We start from the raw sequence: 18232 nt of genomic DNA, 5'->3' as shown, positions 1-18232 counted from the left end.
ATGGTGCAGGACCAGGCAGCATTTTGTTCCACTGTGCATGGGGTCACCACGAGTGTAACTATGTGGCAGCTAGGAACAACAACAAGGTGGAAGGCCTAGGAAGACAAAGTTCCTTTTTCAAAGTTTTGTTTTTATGATTAACAGAGGAAAAAAGCAGTAGCTTGAGCGTTCAGTGACTGTTGCCTATATCCACATGCACAACATCCTTAGCTACTGTACATATGTATCACTTGGAAAATCAGTCCATTTATTTGTACAGATTTGTTAGGCTTTTGGGATTCAATGGGGTCAACAGAAAGCTAGCTGGGAACATCAGAGGCACAAGTATTCAATATTATTCTCAATGCTATATAATGATTATTTTGCAGTCTCAATTGAGAAAAGGCCATTTGAGTCAACAGTTCACCACCTTTTTTAAAAAAAAAAAAATCAAGTTGAAAAAAATCCAGTAATCTATTTTTAATACTTTAAAGCACTTTAATATTTTTTTCTTAATCAAGAAATTAGCTATTTGTACCACTTCAGCTTTAGCTCTTTTTTCTATGTTGTTACATTAACTTTTTCATTATAAAAGAAAATTATTTTCAAAGAGTCATAAAACTAGAAAAAATGAACATATACTCAAATCAGAAATATATATCTATATTAACTGAATGCTTCAAAAAGTCACATTTAATCCTTACAATACTTAAAAGGTGCTGGAGTGATTGAGAATGCTGGCCCTAGAGTGAAACTGAATGGGCTCTACCACCAGTTAGATAATCTTGTGACCTTTGACCTATCACTTTATACTTCAATTTCATCATCTGAAAATGGGGATAACAGTAATTCTCAACTCACTAGATTGTCGTGAGGACAAAGAATATTAACACAATTGCTTAAAAAGATAAACATTAGCTACTACTATTATCCCTGCCGTACAAAAGGCTTAGACAAGTTAAGTAACCTGTTTAAGGTTATAACAGCAAGGAATGGTGGGGCAGTCTGGGGTTAAAAAAACAAAACTGGGTGTCTGACTCCAAAGCTCAGATCACCATTGTGCTGACATTGTTTTCTACTATTTTTTGTCATAATAAATCCAACACAAATTAAACTTGTAAAATGGGAATGATAAATCTCAGGTTCTCTATTATTTGATCTCCTTTCATTTTAAAACTAAGCTCCATTTCATACCATTATTCTATTTTAGATTAATACCCTGGACTAATTCTATTTCATCATTCACAGTAAAGATATGAATCAGAAGAGTTAATTAGTGAGAAGAGATTCTTATCTTAGATAGTATACCTTGACATAGGTTTTCTGTGACTTTTTACAATTTTTTATTATAAAGTAACACACCCACTCATTTATCGACATGGTTAGGTTCCAAACCAGGTCATTATGTTAAAATCGGCGTTATGCAAAAATGGAGAACGACCACATCAGATCACAAAACATAGAATGGCTACAAATCATTACCCGAAATCAAAGAAACCCACTGCCGTCAAGTTGATTCTGACTCATAACGACCTCATAGCGTTTCTTAGGCTATAAATCTCTATGGAAGCAGGCTGCCATATCTTTCTCCTGTGGAGCCGCAAGTGGTTTCGCACTGCCTACCTTTCAGTTAGCAGTCAATCGCTTTAGCCACTGCGCTACCAGAGCTCCTTATATCGTTACATAACCATCAAATTATATCACTACGTAACTGTCAAATTACATCATTACCTAACTGCCAAACCACTAAGAATCATGGCCCAGCCAAGCTGACACATAACCTGAACCATCACAGCCAGTATTACTCTCCTCATGTGTCGATGTTCGTCACTGCCAGACGTACCATCGTTAATGTAAAAATAGTCGGACAGTAGATTTTTTACTATTGCCGTAAACATGAAATGTCAGATAATGAGATAGCCAATAAGTGAGGAGTAGGTATAAACGATTAGTGTGAAATATTTAAACTATATATGTGGAAAAAAATAAGTAGATGCCTCCCTTTCTACCCCCAAACCCTGGATTAATCCTGACAATAATATTTTTGTCTTTTCTCATAGCATTATTGTCAAAATTAAATTGTCAGGTGCTGTCAAGTTGATTCTGACTCATGGCAACCCCACCAGTGTTAGAACTGCCCCATCGGTTTTCCATAACCGGCAGCTTTGCCTTTTGTTGTACACAGGGTCACCATCAGTTGGAACCAACTAGAAGGCACCTAACAATAACAGTCTTTACAGGAGTAGGTCACCAGGCCTTTCTCCCATGGAGTCGCTGAGTGGGTTCAAACTACCTACCTTTTGGTTAGCAGCCAAGTACTTAACCATTGTACCACCAAAACCACCCACTGCCACTGAGTCAATTTCAACTCACAGTGGCCCTACAGGACAGAGTAGTACTGCCCATAGTGTTTCCAGGGAACAGATGGTGGATTCAAACTGCCAACCTTTTGGTTAGCAGCCAAACTCTTAACCACTGCACCACCAGGGCTCCTTAAAATTAAAGTATACTTTGTAAACTGTTAGTAAACATGTGAATTATACTACTGCTAGATGCTCCTTCTCCTTTAAGAGCCCACTGCAATGCAAATATGACACCAATGTGAGCATACTTCAAATTTCTTAGTCATTTTTGACCCTTAGGTAGCATGTTACCAATAGCATACATAGATAGATGATGGCTCTGCATTCTTTTTTTGATAAAACACAAACGTTGCCATGGAAAACTCCTTCTAGGAAGGCTAGCAATTGTTACCTCAGTCACTTGAAACTAGGAACTGCAGTTAGTTTCAAGCCATGATTAACTCATATTGACATCTAAAGCACTTTGAGACAATAATCAAGTAAATTTTTTTACAGAGGGAGGGGGTAGAGGGGAGTAACATTTCTAGAAAATAGAAAAGCAAAAAGGTCAGTACCTCTGAAAAGAAAAACAATCAAAGCTGTATTAACAGCAGATAAATTTAGTGCTAAGCACAAAACATGTACCTCTTGAATGATAAACATGGCTGGGTTCACAGATTTGCACCACAGGTACCAAGGATTTAAGTGTTCACTTGCGCTTCAACACCTTCAAAATTTCTTTCGAATTATGTAAAATGTAACCGTGATATTTTAAAGGATGGGGGGGCCCAAGTAGAAAAAAAAAAATGGCGCAGTCTGGAAGGTATTAAGATAAACTACCATTTATCTTAATTGCAATTCAAAATATAAATATTCCATCTCAAAATTTAAGTAGCAAATGCTCCATTAACAATCTATTGATTATCAATAAATGTAAATTTTTCTCCTTTAGCAACTTAAGTTGACATTAAAGATAAAGTCTCAAGGACTGTATGGTGTCTTACTAAAACTGCAGGGGAATTTTGCCCACACAAAACAATTATTTGCCACTTTAAAGTACTGAATAAATGAAGTTGCGAGCTGAATCCACCTCAACAAAACTGTTGGGGATGGGGAGTGATATAATGTAAATTTTTAAAATAGTGAATTTTGATTAAAATTTATTTTTAAACATTTACTTGATTATGCTTTTTTATGTGTTAGCACAATTAATGATAAAATGATATTCTCAGGCGTATCCTAGGGTTTGGTACACTAATTTTATCTTTGTGTTACTTTACTAATTTAAAGTAAAAATTTTCATAAAATATTAAAATGAAGACTTTAAGTCACAGAAAACATTAATCTTAGGAAAAAAGAGTAAGGAAAACTGCACCAGCTATTAAAAAATAGGAGTAAGAATAGCTGGGAATGATAGGAGAGATTTTCAGCTTATCTTAAACAATAAACAAATCTCAAAAGCACAGCATTTTTTATTTTTAATGAAATAAGCAAGATTGCTTTATAACTACTCCTGTTGCAGCTTTCTTTTCCCAATGGAAAGAAAATAAATGAAAAATAAAACATTAAAGCACTAGGTATAAAATCTTCTTTACTAGGTGCCTCCACTTTAAGTGAAAACCACTAGTATGTAAAAGTATCTTTTTGGTAGAAGAAAATGCAAATGAAATGTCCCTAATGTTAGTGGACTAAAGTTCTTTTGTATTCAAAGTAGAGAGAAATATAAGACTCAATATTTGAATCAAGTGTTAAACCTCTTAGAGCAAGGTCACTGCTTCATGATTCAAAAGCTTGATGAGAGAAGTGAATTTTTCAACCACAGAGAGCTGACAAAGAATACACGAATAAGTGCAAAATTATATACTGTCCTCACAAAAATAGTATAGAATGTTTTGTCAGTTACATGCCTGAACAGAAACCTAATGTGAAATTGCAAATTGAAATTTTTGAAGAAAACAAAAGACGCGTGGGAAATACCTTCAAGGTTGAATATTTAAAACATAAAAAGCCTGTTTCCTGGTAATTTTGCTCTAATTCTGATAATTTAAAGTAACATATTGTTGATACAATAAGGGACAGACATAGAAACATTATTTGAGTAATAAGTGGGAACGTAAAAAAGTTCAACTAAAAAATGATTTAATAAGCATTATATGTTGAGTCCAACAATTCCAGTAAAAAATGAGCGTTAAAACATAAAATTGATTCAAAATAGGCTGTTACTTTATATAGAAACCTAATGTTTGCCTAACAAATTCACTTTGCTTTTATTCAATTGTTTTTAAACAATTGTACTTAAAAAACAAACTAAGTCTACTTCCATATATTACAACTTCTCACAGGTCTCCTTCAAAAAAAAATCTTTCGGCTTCAGAAAAAAATCTAACAAGAAACAATGTTCCTAAGAGTAATACAGCTATGTTTGAAAATGACTTATTTTAATGATAGCCAAGCTACTCTAACTTTGATAACAGTCTTACTTTCTGTTATGAGACAGAATAGCTTTCTTTGGCTGATTTAATAATTAGGCTCGACTTTCTTTTTTTTCTTCACTTTCTTTTTCATTTAATAAAGAAGCTGTTGTTGTTGTATATCTTCCAGTCAATTTCAACTCATAGCGACCCTATAGGACAGAAGAGGACTGCCTCATAGGCAGGGCTTCAAACCAATTCAAACTGGTCCAGTCAGCCAACGAAAAGAAAGGAACAGACCCAAATTTTTACAGTTTGGGTGATCTGGGACGATAACCGGAATGCGAAAAATTACAGGTCAATTCTCTGGAATGGGGGACTTAGAAGATGCATAGTAAGCCCCTTCAGCAGCCTCATGCGTGAGACCAGATTATTGGCAGGACTGTAGAGAGTGACACACACTCAAAGCAGTTCTGGTCGGCCACCATCTTTGAACAGAGCACCACTGTTTCCAACTCAGCTCAAAATTCCACAGCAAGAGATTGACTGCTTATGCAACACGTATGCTGCCCTTTTTTCTAAGACTAGGTTTCCAGCAGGGCTTCAACCCATAATTTTTCCCATTCCAGTTATCACTCAGTTCACCCAAATTTTTAAAAGTTGTGTCCGTTCCAGTTTTCTTGGCCATGACTGAACTGGGAAGAACCAGTCCGAAGCCCTGTCCATAAGGCTTCCTAGGTTGTAATCTTTAAGAAAGCAGATGGCCAGATCTTTTATGCTGTGGAAAGGCTGGTAGGTTCAAACTGCTGACCTTCTGGTTAGCAGCCTAGCACTTAACCACTGCACCGCCAAGGCTCCTTTAGCAAAGAAGCTAGAAAAGCTAAAACCTTCTATTACATAAATAAAATGAATGTAACAAAGAGCTAGACAAATTCAGTTATACAGGCAGCCTTAGTCTCCAGATTCTACACATGATACGCTCAACCATTTTATAGTGTTTTAATAATGTATATCAAGTCCATTTTTTTAAAAAAGCAAATCCTTTGGCTTAAATGTCAGTGTTGAAAAAAAATTTTTTTTAACGCATTCTTCTTAAAGTAATAAAATTGACCTAATAAGCTAATTCACACTAATATAACTCCTATTTCATAAAGAAGTTCAATTGAAGTTGATTATCTTTTGGAGCTCCCCTCAAATTAAGATATAATCAAAACCAAACCTGTTGTCATCAAGTTGACTCCAACTCATAGTGACCCTACAGGACAAAGTAAAACTGCTCCAGAGGGTTTCCAAGGAGTGGCTGGTGGATTCCAACTACTGACCTCTTGGTTAGCAGCTAATCTCCTAACCACTGTGCCACCAGAACTCAGTAACCATTAAATACTTGGCCACCATGGAAGCTTGTATTCATTAAGAAAAAAATATTTAAGCCTCTGTGAAATCTCTAATCCTGGGGAGCATTTTTTTTCTTCATTTTCCTTCATGCAGGGAGGTTTGCACTCCTCCAATTTGCAGAGTGCTTAGTAAATCGTGAAATAATCAAATACTACTGTTTTTAAATAATTCAAAGATTTATTTTTTAACAATTGAAACTAGTCCAGTTTGAGCCACTTGTTTTCAGAAACAAAGTAATCTCCCTGAATGCATATAGAATGACTGCTTGGAATAAACATCATGTTTTAATTCCTTTGTGTTTTGATTATTTTTAACAAAAGAGAAGATCACAACAGCTTTTGCAGGGTCACCAATGAGACCAGTCAATTTGTCTAGACAATAATAATAGCTACCTTATTAAGCTCTACGTCAGGCTCAATACTATTAATACCTGTATTTGTGATCTCTTATTTAACACAATTACCCATATTGTAGATGACGAAACTGAGGCTAAAAGGGGTTAAGAAACTTGCCCAAGGTCACAAGTGTTTATAAGGGGCACCACCAGGTATTTCATCCTAGGTCTGTTGCCAAGACCCTTCTTGTTAAGCACTGTAACTTGTGTTAAAAAAACAGGTTATGTCTAGTTGAGTTCAACTTGACTCTGACTCATGCAAACCCCATGTGCATTAGAGTAGAAGTGCTCACTAGGGTTTTCAGTGGCTGATTTTTTGGGAAATAGATTACCAGGCCTTTCTTCCAAGGTACTTCTGGGTGGACTCAAACCTCCAACCTTTCGGTTAGCAGCCAAGCAGTTAATGCTTGTACCACCCTGGGATGCCATGATTTGTACAGTGGCTTTTATTTCATAAATTTCAACTTGCTTTTATCCTGGGAACCATTTTAAGGGACAAATCAACTGTGTTTTTAAGGAGATTAGAGAAAAAACTTTTCTCTTTCATAGGAAACAACAGTCTACCTTTGAGGGGGAGGTAAATTGCCCAGATATCAAATTTTACAGTAGGTCTTTCCCTACAATGAGTTCGTTAAACATTTTTAAAAATAACCTTAATGTGTAACTTCCCTATTCAGTGTGCTTCCACTTGAAGTTAAATATTTCATTAATAATGTTTAATTATAATATTACATCAAAACATTGGTTTATTTTGTATAAGGGAAGCATATTCTGTTTAATGGCAAAATTCTGAAAAAATTCAGGTGGCCATATACTCTCAGTGAACGTCAATAAATACAGACATATGTAAGAATGTTACTAGTACATATCAACAGTACACTGTATATTCTATCTATGTAGTAAGTGCAGATGGAGCAAGCGATGGTGAAAAATACTACCTCATGCAATTAGGAAACTTAGACGATTCATCTTAATTTAAGGAGCCCCAGTAGCACAAACCCTGGTGTCACAGTGGTTAGGAGTTCAAATACTAACCAAAAGCTCGGCAGTTTGAATCCACTAGGTGCTCCTCAGAAACCCTTTGGGGCAGTTTCTGCTTTGTCCTATAGGGTCGCTGTGAGTCAGAATTGACTCAATGGCAACAGGTTTTGTTTTTGGTTTGGTGGTGAAGTGGTTAAGAACTCGGCTGCTAACCAAAAGGCTGGCAATTCTAATACAGTAGCCACTCCTTGGAAACTCTATGGGGCAGTTCTACTCTGTCTTATAAGGTTGCTATGAGTTGGAACCGACTCAAGGGCAGGGGGTTTTTGGTTTTTGAAGTTAACACTAAAAAGTAACTGCTGAAAATTTAACCCTTTACCCATTTGTAGCTATGAGACCTCTTGAAATTAAATTAAGGAAGCACACACAGTCTTTTTCTTTGAATCAAAGTAATGCCTTTGTTACTGATTTTTTTTTTTTTTTTTTTTGCCATAAACACAAATTTACATACTGCAGAGCAGTTCCTGTCAGGTTTTTTTTTGTTTTTTTCCTTATGGCTAACTTTTGGTTTCATGAGTAAGAAAAACCTCTTAAATATCAAAATAAGACGTCTGCTATTAATTTTTTTTGCCCTTTAAAACCGCTCTTCCCATGCTTAGTAGGGTAATACTGGTACTATTCTGTTCACTTCTAGTGTAAAGGATTTTACATATCCAAGAAGAAAAAAAAAAGAGAAGAGGGTGTTAAAAACCACATTTTACAGGTATCAAGAACCTGGACTCATGCAAAACTGTGCAAGGCAGGATTTTTCAAAGGATGGTCATCCTGTCTTTCAAGTATCCTACCAACTCCCACCAGACTTGATGAAGATTCCGACGATATTTCCTGGTATGCACATGTTTTTTAAAACGAAATCGCTTGAGCAAATTTGAGCATCCCAGAACCCAAGAACTAAAGAAGGAGAACTCCTCAAGATTTGCTGAATGAATCAACTAACATATACGTTTCAGAGTGGGATTGTAACTTCCAGGAAACACCGACTCATTGAATGCAATTTTGATTTTCTCTTCCGAACTTAAGTCCAACCCCTCCGCCCCCGCCAGCAAGATTTAAAGGCAATTTTTATCTTCACTTAATTACTTCAAAAACCTTATGAGGTAGGAATTATTATCCCTAAACTAGTGAAAAAGAAGTGAACTGTAAAAGCGGTCGAGAAAATTGCCTAAATTTACAGTTCGTAAAGTATAGAAATAACTAGAATTCAAATTCACATCTCTAGGGCTCCAAAGCCCAAGCTGTTTACTCTAAAGTCGGTGCTTCCATGTGTCTTCCTAAATCGTGCAGTAGAAAAAATATTTATTAAATCCTACGCTTTTCTCCCCCCTTCTATGTTGCCAAGCCTTCTATTTCACACTATCTTCTGCGCTGGGCTATAAATTCAACACAACGACGGGGCAAGGTGCATAATTCTAGGAGTCAGAGTATAGGCTAGAAGAACAGGAAATCTGTTTTACTCCTCTACGTCTGAAAATCTAGCGCCACCACCACAAACGACAAACACAGGCTCTGGTCCAGAGAGGCTGCAAACCGCGCCCAGGTCTCAAGTTAAGGCCTGGGTTGAGGCCAGGCGAGGAGAGACGAGAGGGTTATCCTTTTCCCACATCCTCGCCAGGGCGGGAGCATGGAGAACGTTGGTGTCGCAGTAACAGGACACAACATACACTCTAAAGCCCGCCTTTTGCCCGTTAAACGCACTTACTTGAGCGAATTCCAGGACACAGGACCGGCACCGGCAACCGGAAGGCCTCCTCTGTCCTCCAGCTTCAGGCGCTCACGATGACGATCACTGGGCAGCGCCGCAAATAGCGAAGGCCCAGCGCTGGGCCACCAGCTCTGTGCACGCGGGAGGGGCGGGGCGCGCAGCGGCGCTTCCCTTAAGCGTCATGGGCTGGGCTGTCGCCTCTGAAAGCTGAGGTTTGAACATGTCGCGCCTGAAGGGAGCCGCGGGGCGGGATACCCGGGCAGGTTTCAGAACTGAGCCGAGGGACTGCACTACCTCAGTACCCCAGGGGCTGTTAAAGGCGGCTAGGAAGAGCGGCCAGTTAAACCTGTCTGGTAGGAACCTTAGTGAAGGTAAGATCCCTCTTCCTGTCAGAACCCCTGGCCCCAGTTAGCCTCCCTTTTCTCTGGCCATCTTTGTCTCAGGATCCTAGCCGGTATCGCTGCGCTCTAATCCAGGCATTCATTACATTTCACCTGGCTTGGTCGTCCGGTTTCGATCCTCCTTCGCTTCAAAGTTTTCTGATCAAGGGACCCTGCTGGGATTATGGCCAAAATTTAAACGGGTAGCTTTCTGCGATTCTCTTAAGGGATAAACAACATAATGTGTAACTAGTTATCAGATGCTAGGCAAATTCTTTGTTTCTTCGGCCCTCAATTTATCCTCTCAATTTTAGAGGCTTGGACTGATCCCTAAGAGCACTTACCAACGCTAAAGTCTTATTTTAACTGCCCCTTTGTTAGCTCTGAGTGAATGCCAGATATTCTCTGCCGAGACGTTCTTCTGTATGCTACTGGACAGAGTCCTAATTAAAAGAATAATAAGTATATTTCCTAAATCGAGGCTCCGTATAGATGCAGTACAAAGTATTTGAATTTCAGGCCTTTCTGGAAAACCTGGTAAATACCATGAATGAATGACTAGACGCTCTTCTGATCATCTGTTGTGTAGGAAAAAGAGAATAGCATTCTTCTCTAATGTTTTCCTCTACTCATATTCAGGTTTTTAGACTATCTGTGATTAAAGCTTTCCATTTTCCTTCTAATATATCTAGTGATACTTTTTTACTATGCCATGTGTAAAGTACTTCATGCAAACAAATACTGGTTGAATGAATGAAAGGATATATATGACATAAAATCTCAGCTCTACCTTGAAGAGTTTTGTTTTTGTTTCTTTTTTAATCAATGGGAACATAGATGGGAACCCTGGTGGCGTAGTGGTTAAGTGCTACAGCTTCTAACCAAAGGGTCGGCAGTTCTAATCCGCCAGGCGCTCCTTGGAAACTCTTTGGGGCAGTTCTACTCTGTCCTATAGGGTCGCTATGAGTCGGAATCGACTCGACGGCACTGGGTTTTTTTTTTTTTTTTTTTTTTTTTTGGTTTGGTGGGAACATAGATATTTAAAACTACAGATGTGCATATGCACTTGCCTTTCGCAAAGCCTGGAACACTTTTCCTGAGATACCTTCAAAAGGCTCACTTGTTTGCCTCCTTACAGGACTCTGCTTAGGGAGATTCTTCTTAACTACCCTATCTAAAAATACCGTTACTGTGTCCTCTTATCTGTTAAATTATTTTAATAGCTTTTGTCACTGCCAGAATTTGTTGTTTGTTTGCTTATTGTTTTTGCCGTCCTCTAATTGGAATGTTAGTTCTAGGAAGTCAGTTCTTTGTTTTGTTCATATTCCTAGCACCTAAAATAGTGCTTGGTATATAACAGTTGCCCTCAAGTTGACTTCGACCTATGGCAGCCCCATGTGTGTCAGAGTAGAACTGTGTTCAATAGAGTTTTCAGTGGCTGTTATTTCAGAAGTAGATCCACAGACCTTTTTCCGAGACACTCTAGGTGAACTTAAAACCCCAACTTTCTGGTTAGCAGTTGAGTGTGTTAACTTTTCACCACCTAGGGACTCCGATTAGTTTATTAAAAACAACAACAAAAAAAACAAACCTGTTGCCATGAAGTCCATTCCGACTCATAGCGACCCTATAGGAGATGGTAGAACTGCCCCATAGGTTTCCAAGGAGCACCTGGTGGATTCAAGCTGCGAACCTTTTGGTTAGCAGCTGTAGCTCTCAACCGCTATGCCACTAGGGTTTCCTGGGCAGGTAGTACATAGTCAAACCCAGTGCCGTCGAGTCGATTCGGACTCATATTTGTGGACGGAATAAGGAAATGAATGAATATTCCCAAATGCTAAATGGTGTATGTGTTGGAGTATACTTACAGACTGGACCCAGGTGATTTAGTCTATTAAAGTTTTAGGAAGCAAATGAGTTTTGACTCAACTCCATGACAACACGATCAGGGCTATTTAGGTTATTACACTATAAATAGCCCAACACAATACCCAGCACATCCTAGGAACTCAATAAATGATCTTGAATGAGTGAATACACAGTATTTCACAGAAGGGAAAAGATGTAAATTTGAGAGATTTGTGGTATTTGTAGTTTATATATTTGTACATTTTTTCAGTGTCATTTGAAAAAGCTGATTATTTTTAATGGCTGTCTAATATTCTATCATATGACTACTATAATTTACTTAAACATTCCAGTATTGTCAACATTTTTTAAGGCATCATTTTGAGTGTCAGTTCCACAATTTATTTAGAAAGGTGTACCGAAAACAGAAATAACTGTTAATAATCAACTTCAAGAAAGAATATTGTAAATATTCTGGAAATTTTAAGTGACAGCTCATTTTATGAGCAGCAACATGAAATATATTACCCCTTGGGTTCAATATAAATATTGTAGCTTTTTTTCATTGAACCAGATAAAATCAAGATTGCATAGAAAAAGAAGCATTAATTGTTGTTCTGTGGTTGCCTGACCAGGGCAGAACAATAATATAGGAATATTTCTGTATGATTCATCAGAAACTGAAGAAGAGTCAAAGGTGTCAGAGTATGGAACAAAACCAAAACCCAAACCCAGTGCCTTCGAGTCGATTCCGACTCATAGCAACCCTATAGGACAGAGGTAGAACTGCCCCATAGAGTTTCCAAGGAGCACCTGGTGGATTCGAACTGCCAACCCTTTGGTTAGCAGCCATAGCACTTAACCACTACACCACCAGGGTTTCCATGGAACAAAAGAATGCTGTAAATTCTAAAGAAGCCACACTGTTGAAATGGCAGGAAAAGTGGTTAAGTAGATAATTTGTTAAACATGCCAATTAAATTAGCTTGGAAACAATATTATTTGAAAGAGAAATTTTTTTCCCCTTTCTATTTATTTATTGCTCTTTAAGTGAAGGTTTACAGTTCAAGTTAGTTTCTTATACAAAAATTTATACATACATTGTAAATGTGACCCTAGTTGCTCTTCCTATAGTGTGACAGCACACTCCTCCTTTTCACCCCGGATTTCCATGTCTCTTCAACCAGCTTCTGTCCGTTTTTGTCTTCTCATCTCACCTCTGGACAGGAGCTGCCCATTTAGTCTAATGTATCTACTTGAGCTAAGAAGCACTCTCTCTACAAGTATCATTTTATGTCTTATAGTCCAGTCTAATCTTTGTCTCAAGAGTTGGCTTTGGGTATGGTTTCAGTTATGGGCTAACAGAGAATCCAGGGGCCATGTCTTCCAGGGTCCATTCAGTCTCAGTCAGACCGTTAAGCCTGGTCTTTTTATGTGAAATTGAGTTCTGCACCCCAGTTTTCTCCTGCTCTGTCAGGGACTTTCTATTGTGTTCCCTGTCAGGGCCGTCATTGGTGGTAGCTGGGCACCATCTAGTTCTTCTAGTCTCAGGCTGATGGAGTCTCTGGTTTATGTGGCCCTTTTTGTCTCTTGGGCTAATATTTTCTGGTGTCTTTGGTGTTCTTCATTCTCCTTTGCTCCAGCTGAGTTGGGACCAATTGATGCGTCTTAGATGGCTACTCGGTAGTTTTTAAGACCCAGACACCACTCACCAAAGTGGGATGCAGAACATTTTTTAATAAACTTCGTTATGCCAGTTGACCTAGAAGTCCCCGAAACCATGGTCCCCAGACCCCCACCCCTGCTACTCTGTCCCTTGAAGTGTTTGGTTGTATTCAGGAAACTTCTTAGCTTTGGTTTAGTCCAGTTGTGCTGACTTCCCCTGTATTGTGTGTTGTCCTTCCCTTCACCTAAGATAATTCTTGTCTACCGTCTAGTTAGTGAATGGCCCTCTCTCTCCCTCTCTATCCTTGTAACCATCAAAGAATGTTTTCTTCTGTGTTTAAACCTTTTCTGGAGTTCTTATAATAGTGGTCTCATAAAATATTTGTCCTTTTGTGACTGACTAATTTCATTCAGCATAATGTCTTCCAGATTCATATGTGTTATGAGATGTTTCGAGAATTCTTCATTGTTCTTTATTGTTATGTAATATTCCATTGTGCGAATATACCATAATTTGTTTACCATTCGTCTGTTGATGGGCACCTGGGTTGTTTCGATCTTTTTGTTATTTTGAAAAGTGCTGTAGTGAACGTGAGCAGGCATATATCTATTCGTGTAACGGCTCTTATTTCTCTAGGATATATTCGAAGGAGTGGGATTGTTGGATCCTATGATAGTTCTATTTGTAGCTTTTTAAGGAAGCACCGAATCAATTTCCAAAGTGGTTGCACCATTTTACATTCCCACCAACAGTGTATAAGTGTTCCAGTTTCTCCGCAACCTCCCCAGCATTTATTGTTTTGTGTTTTTTGGATTAATGCTAGCCTTGTTGGGGTGAGATGGTATCTCATTGTGGTTTTGATTTGTTTTTCTCTAATGGCTAATGATCGTGAGCGTTTCCTCATGTATCTGCCTGTTCATATCCTTTGCCCATTTTTTATTTGTGTTGTCTTTTTGTTGTTAAGATTTTGCAGTACCTTGTAGATTTTACAGATTAGACGCTGATCAGGTTTGTTGTAGCGAAACATCTTCTCCCGGTCTGTAGGTTGTCTTTTTACTCTTTTTGGTGAAGTCTTTTGATGAGCATAAGTGTTTGATTTTTAGAAGCTCCCTAGTTTCTCATCTGGTGTTTGTGCATTGTTAGTTATGTTTTGTATTTTGTTTATGCCATATATTAGGGCTCCGAGCATTGTCCCTATTTTTTCTTCCATGATCTTTATCATTTTAGATTTTATATTTAAGTCTTTGATCCATTTTGAGTTAGTTTTTGTGCAGGGTATGAGGTATGGGTCTTGTTTCATTTTTTTGCTGATGGATATCCAGTTATGCTGGCATCATTTGTTAAAGAGACTGTCTTTTCCCCCAATTAATGGGCTTTGAGCAGTTGTCAAATATCAGCTGGTTATACGTGGATGAATTTACGTCTGGATTCTCAGTTCTGCTCCATTGGTCTACGTATCTGTCGTTATACCAGTATCAGGCTGCTTTGACTACTGCCGTAGTCTAATAGGTTCGGAAGTCAGGTAGTGTGGGGCCTCTCACTTTGTTCTTTTTCTTCAGTAATGCTTTCCTTATCGGGGCCTCTTCCTTTCCATATGAAATGGGTAATTTATTTCTCTGTCCCAGTAAAAAATGTCATTGGAATTTGGATTGGAATTGCATTGTATCTGTAGATTGCTTTGGATAGAATTGACATTTTCACTATGTTGCTTCTTCCTATGCATTAGCAAGGTTTCTTTTTCCACTCACTTAGGTAGTGTGTCTTGTCGTTTTCTTTTTATAGGCCTTTTATGTCTCTGGTTAGATTTATCCTTAAGTATTTTCCCTTCTTGAGGGGGTATTGTAAATGCTATTGATGTGGTGATTTCTTCTTAGAAGTTCTCTTTGTTGGTGTAGAGAAATCCAACTGATTTTTGTATGTTTATCTTGAATCCTGATAATTTGCTGAAATCTTCTGTTAGTTCCAGTAGTTTTCTTATGGGTTCTTTGGGGTTGTCTTTGTATAAGATGATGTCATCTGCAAATAGAGATACTTTTTCTTCTTCCTTACCAATTTGGATGCCCTTTATTTCTTTTTCTAGCCTAATTGCTCTGGCTAGGACCTCTAGCACAATGTTGAGTAAGAGTGGTGATAAATGGCATCCTTGTCTGGTTCCCATTTGGGAGAGAAATATGGATGTAAGGTTATCTTTCCTTATCTTGAAGAGAGGGGTTTGGTTAGTTTCCACTTGTGGAATTAAGTACCTGAATCTAGGGCTCCTAGGCCTCAAGAAGGCATGACATCTGTTTTAGCGTAATAAGAGTTTACCTTATTCAGTTTATACTATTTGTGATGACAATAAAAAGTGTAACACAAACCATATGTTTACTAGAGCTTTAACTAATCTTTAAATCCGTATAAACCATGTTCTGATTTACTCTGTAACTTGATTCTGTATCTTGACTGCTGGTTGTCTGAATGGAATTCATTGTGATATTTCTAAACAAGTAATTAGAATTAACCAGCCAGAGTATCCAGATTATTTTAATAATAAATAATTCCAGAAAAAAAAAAAAATGCTTCCAGGTGAGTAGATTTGTCAAAACAAGCTAATCCTTAAGACAATTCTTAGAAATGGAAGCAAAAAGAAAGTGCCTTAATCTGTTTTTAATGACAAAACCTTGAGGTGAACGTTTAATTTTTAGTGTATGAAATCCAAGGAGGTCTACTTGTGTGGATTATAAAACAAGGAAGTAGATAATTGAAAAATCCCATTCCTGTTTCTTGATCCATTAAAATAGTAGTTTTCTAAACTTCATTGTCTTGATTTTTTGTGATGTATATCAAACTTATTTATTATGAATTCCAGTTATTTTAAAAATTGCTTAATGAATTAGGGCAAATATAAATATGAATTGAGAAGTGAATGTCATCTGTCAAAAATGTTGTCCCAGAAAAAATACAAAGGGTGAAGAATGGCGTTACAGTTTCGGTGAGGTATATAATATTTACTGTAAAGCTGAATGTACTCTCAAGTTGGAGCAAGAAATTCAGATGTATTTTTCTTCCAAAGAGATTGGTAAAAATGCTTCCCTTTCATTTCTTAAACCTTTTATTTTCCTTATAGTATTCTCACTGGGGAAACCCTGGTGGCATAGTGGTTAAGTGCTCCGACTGCTAACCAAAAGGTCGGCAGTTCGAATCCACCAGGCACTCCTTGGAAACTCTGTGTCTTATAGGGTCACTATGAGTTGGAATTGACTCAACAGCAACAGGTTTGGTGTTTTTTTTTTTTTTTTAATTCTCATTGGACTTCAGGAGAGAACAGTTCCCTTTATGCTTTCTAACCTAACACTGGTTTTCTAACCCACAAAGATATACCCTTTGAATCAACTTCAAGCTGCAACTGAGTTGTTTTTGTTAGTTGCTGTCGAACTGAATTAATGCCTTCCATATAATTCTTTAACTTTCCTCTGGTGTGTGTATATATATTTTTCTTATTAAACTTTAAAGAGAATTGAAAGTGACACTGCAGTTTGTGGTTTGTCATTATGGAGGCTCTTGGTCCTCAGGTGGTATAAGAGGTTTGCTCTTGACTACTAACATAAAGGTTGGCAGTTTGAACCCACCCAGCAATGCTGCAGAAGAAAGGCCTGGCAGTCTGCTTCCATAAAGATTACAGCCAAGAAAACCCAATGAAGAGGTTCTACCCTGCAACACATGAGGCCACCATGAGTCGAGCCAACTTGGTGGCAATGAGTTTGGTTTGTTTTTTTTTTGGCTTTATTTAGTGTACAGAGGCTATTGTGGTCATGAATAAACTACTATGAAGAAAATTGAAATGTTTTCCATGGAGCTTTTCCTGGTCCTTCACATGGTACCTTATTTCTTGTCTCATGCTTTTGAAGTGCTCATAATTAGATAGACAGTTCAGTGGATGTTGGATAGACTTATAAAATATTACCCTACACCCAGTATATAGCATTTTTGTATTACTGTTGTTGGATGCTAGCATTCAAGTGATAATAAGGCCCTCTCATTTAATCAAAAAGGAAATTGGGGACTAGGGATACTAGGTTACTGGCCAGTTTGATTAGTTGGACAGCTTAAGCCAGAGCCTTAGATTCCTGACTCTTAGGTCAACGGTCTATCCATGATGTAACACTGTGTATCATAGTTTTAATATTTATCGTTTTTTAGAAGACAGGAGTTGACTAGGATACAGACCTTAATAGAAGTGATGATTTTCTGCCTTAAGGAAACAATTACTACTGTATACCTTGAGTGATCAAGTGGTATATCTGTGTAGCTGGTCAAAACAGTCAAAAAATATTTTTAGATCACATCTTTTATTGTGCCTATAGTTTAATGACTATACATTTTTATCCCTCCATGTAAATTTTTAAATTAATATAAAGAAAAAAAATTCCATAGTAATTTTTTTCATATTTGCAATACATATTGAAATTCATTTTTACTTAACAGTTTCTGTCTTATAGTTTGGTAAACTACTTTTAGAAAGATTCCACAGAAATCCTCAATAATTAAGATCATATTTATACCTTTTAGTTGTTCTGCAGATTTTTATAAGTGGCAAAGATGACATGAATCTTGATGCTATGAGCTCTAGAGCAAATTGGGATACAACGATTAGTGAAGAATGACCAATAAGTCATTGCCTAGGGAAAAGCAAATTGGTACCTGTCCAATAAAAGTATATCAGCAGTTCTCCATCCATTGATAGTTCCCACCGATTTTGTTAACAAAAATATATGAATAGTAATGATAAAATGTTAACATTCATTTAGTGTGATTGATGGGTACCAGGTGTCTGTATTGTGTCCTGTATCAATGTCTCTTGCTCCTCACCTTCCTTTCCCCAAAAAAGGCAATTTGTTAGATTGTTATTTAAGTGTAATCACCTCTATGTACCAAAATTTAGGTGTTAGAGAAAAATGTGTGCAAAAATTATCTACTTATCTTCTTTTGAAGCAGAATTAAGCATATCAGATAGTTTCTTCCATACATATTCTTTTTCTATTTTGTATTGTCTTTTTTGTTCTGGAGCCTTTTGTTGGTGATGACACAAAACTAT

General features: G+C 37.4%; 2 protein-coding genes across 4 annotated transcripts in view; one reads left to right on the top strand and one right to left on the bottom strand.

Moving 5' to 3' along the window:
- Positions 1-9347, bottom strand: part of SRSF11 (serine and arginine rich splicing factor 11) — a 47885-nt gene extending 38538 nt beyond the window's left edge. Inside the window, exon 1 of one of the 2 annotated variants that reach the window (XM_049879559.1) lies at positions 9262-9347. The gene's annotated coding sequence lies outside the window, so the exon portion shown is untranslated. The remainder of the gene's footprint in view (positions 1-9261) is intronic. The other variant, XM_049879558.1, reaches the window with a different exon arrangement.
- A 111-nt stretch (positions 9348-9458) lies between these two features.
- LRRC40 (leucine rich repeat containing 40) overlaps positions 9459-18232 on the top strand; it is a 73846-nt gene continuing 65072 nt past the window's right edge. For both annotated transcript variants that reach the window (XM_049879556.1, XM_049879555.1), the window contains exon 1: positions 9459-9635. In XM_049879556.1, coding sequence (XP_049735513.1) covers positions 9485-9635 — 151 coding nt within the window. In that variant the 5' untranslated portion in view covers positions 9459-9484. The remainder of the gene's footprint in view (positions 9636-18232) is intronic.

This window comes from Elephas maximus, chromosome 3 (genome assembly GCF_024166365.1).
Source record: "Elephas maximus indicus isolate mEleMax1 chromosome 3, mEleMax1 primary haplotype, whole genome shotgun sequence".
In the NCBI taxonomy this organism is placed as follows: Eukaryota; Metazoa; Chordata; class Mammalia; order Proboscidea; family Elephantidae; genus Elephas; species Elephas maximus.
This window is presented reverse-complemented; position numbering and strand designations above follow the sequence as displayed.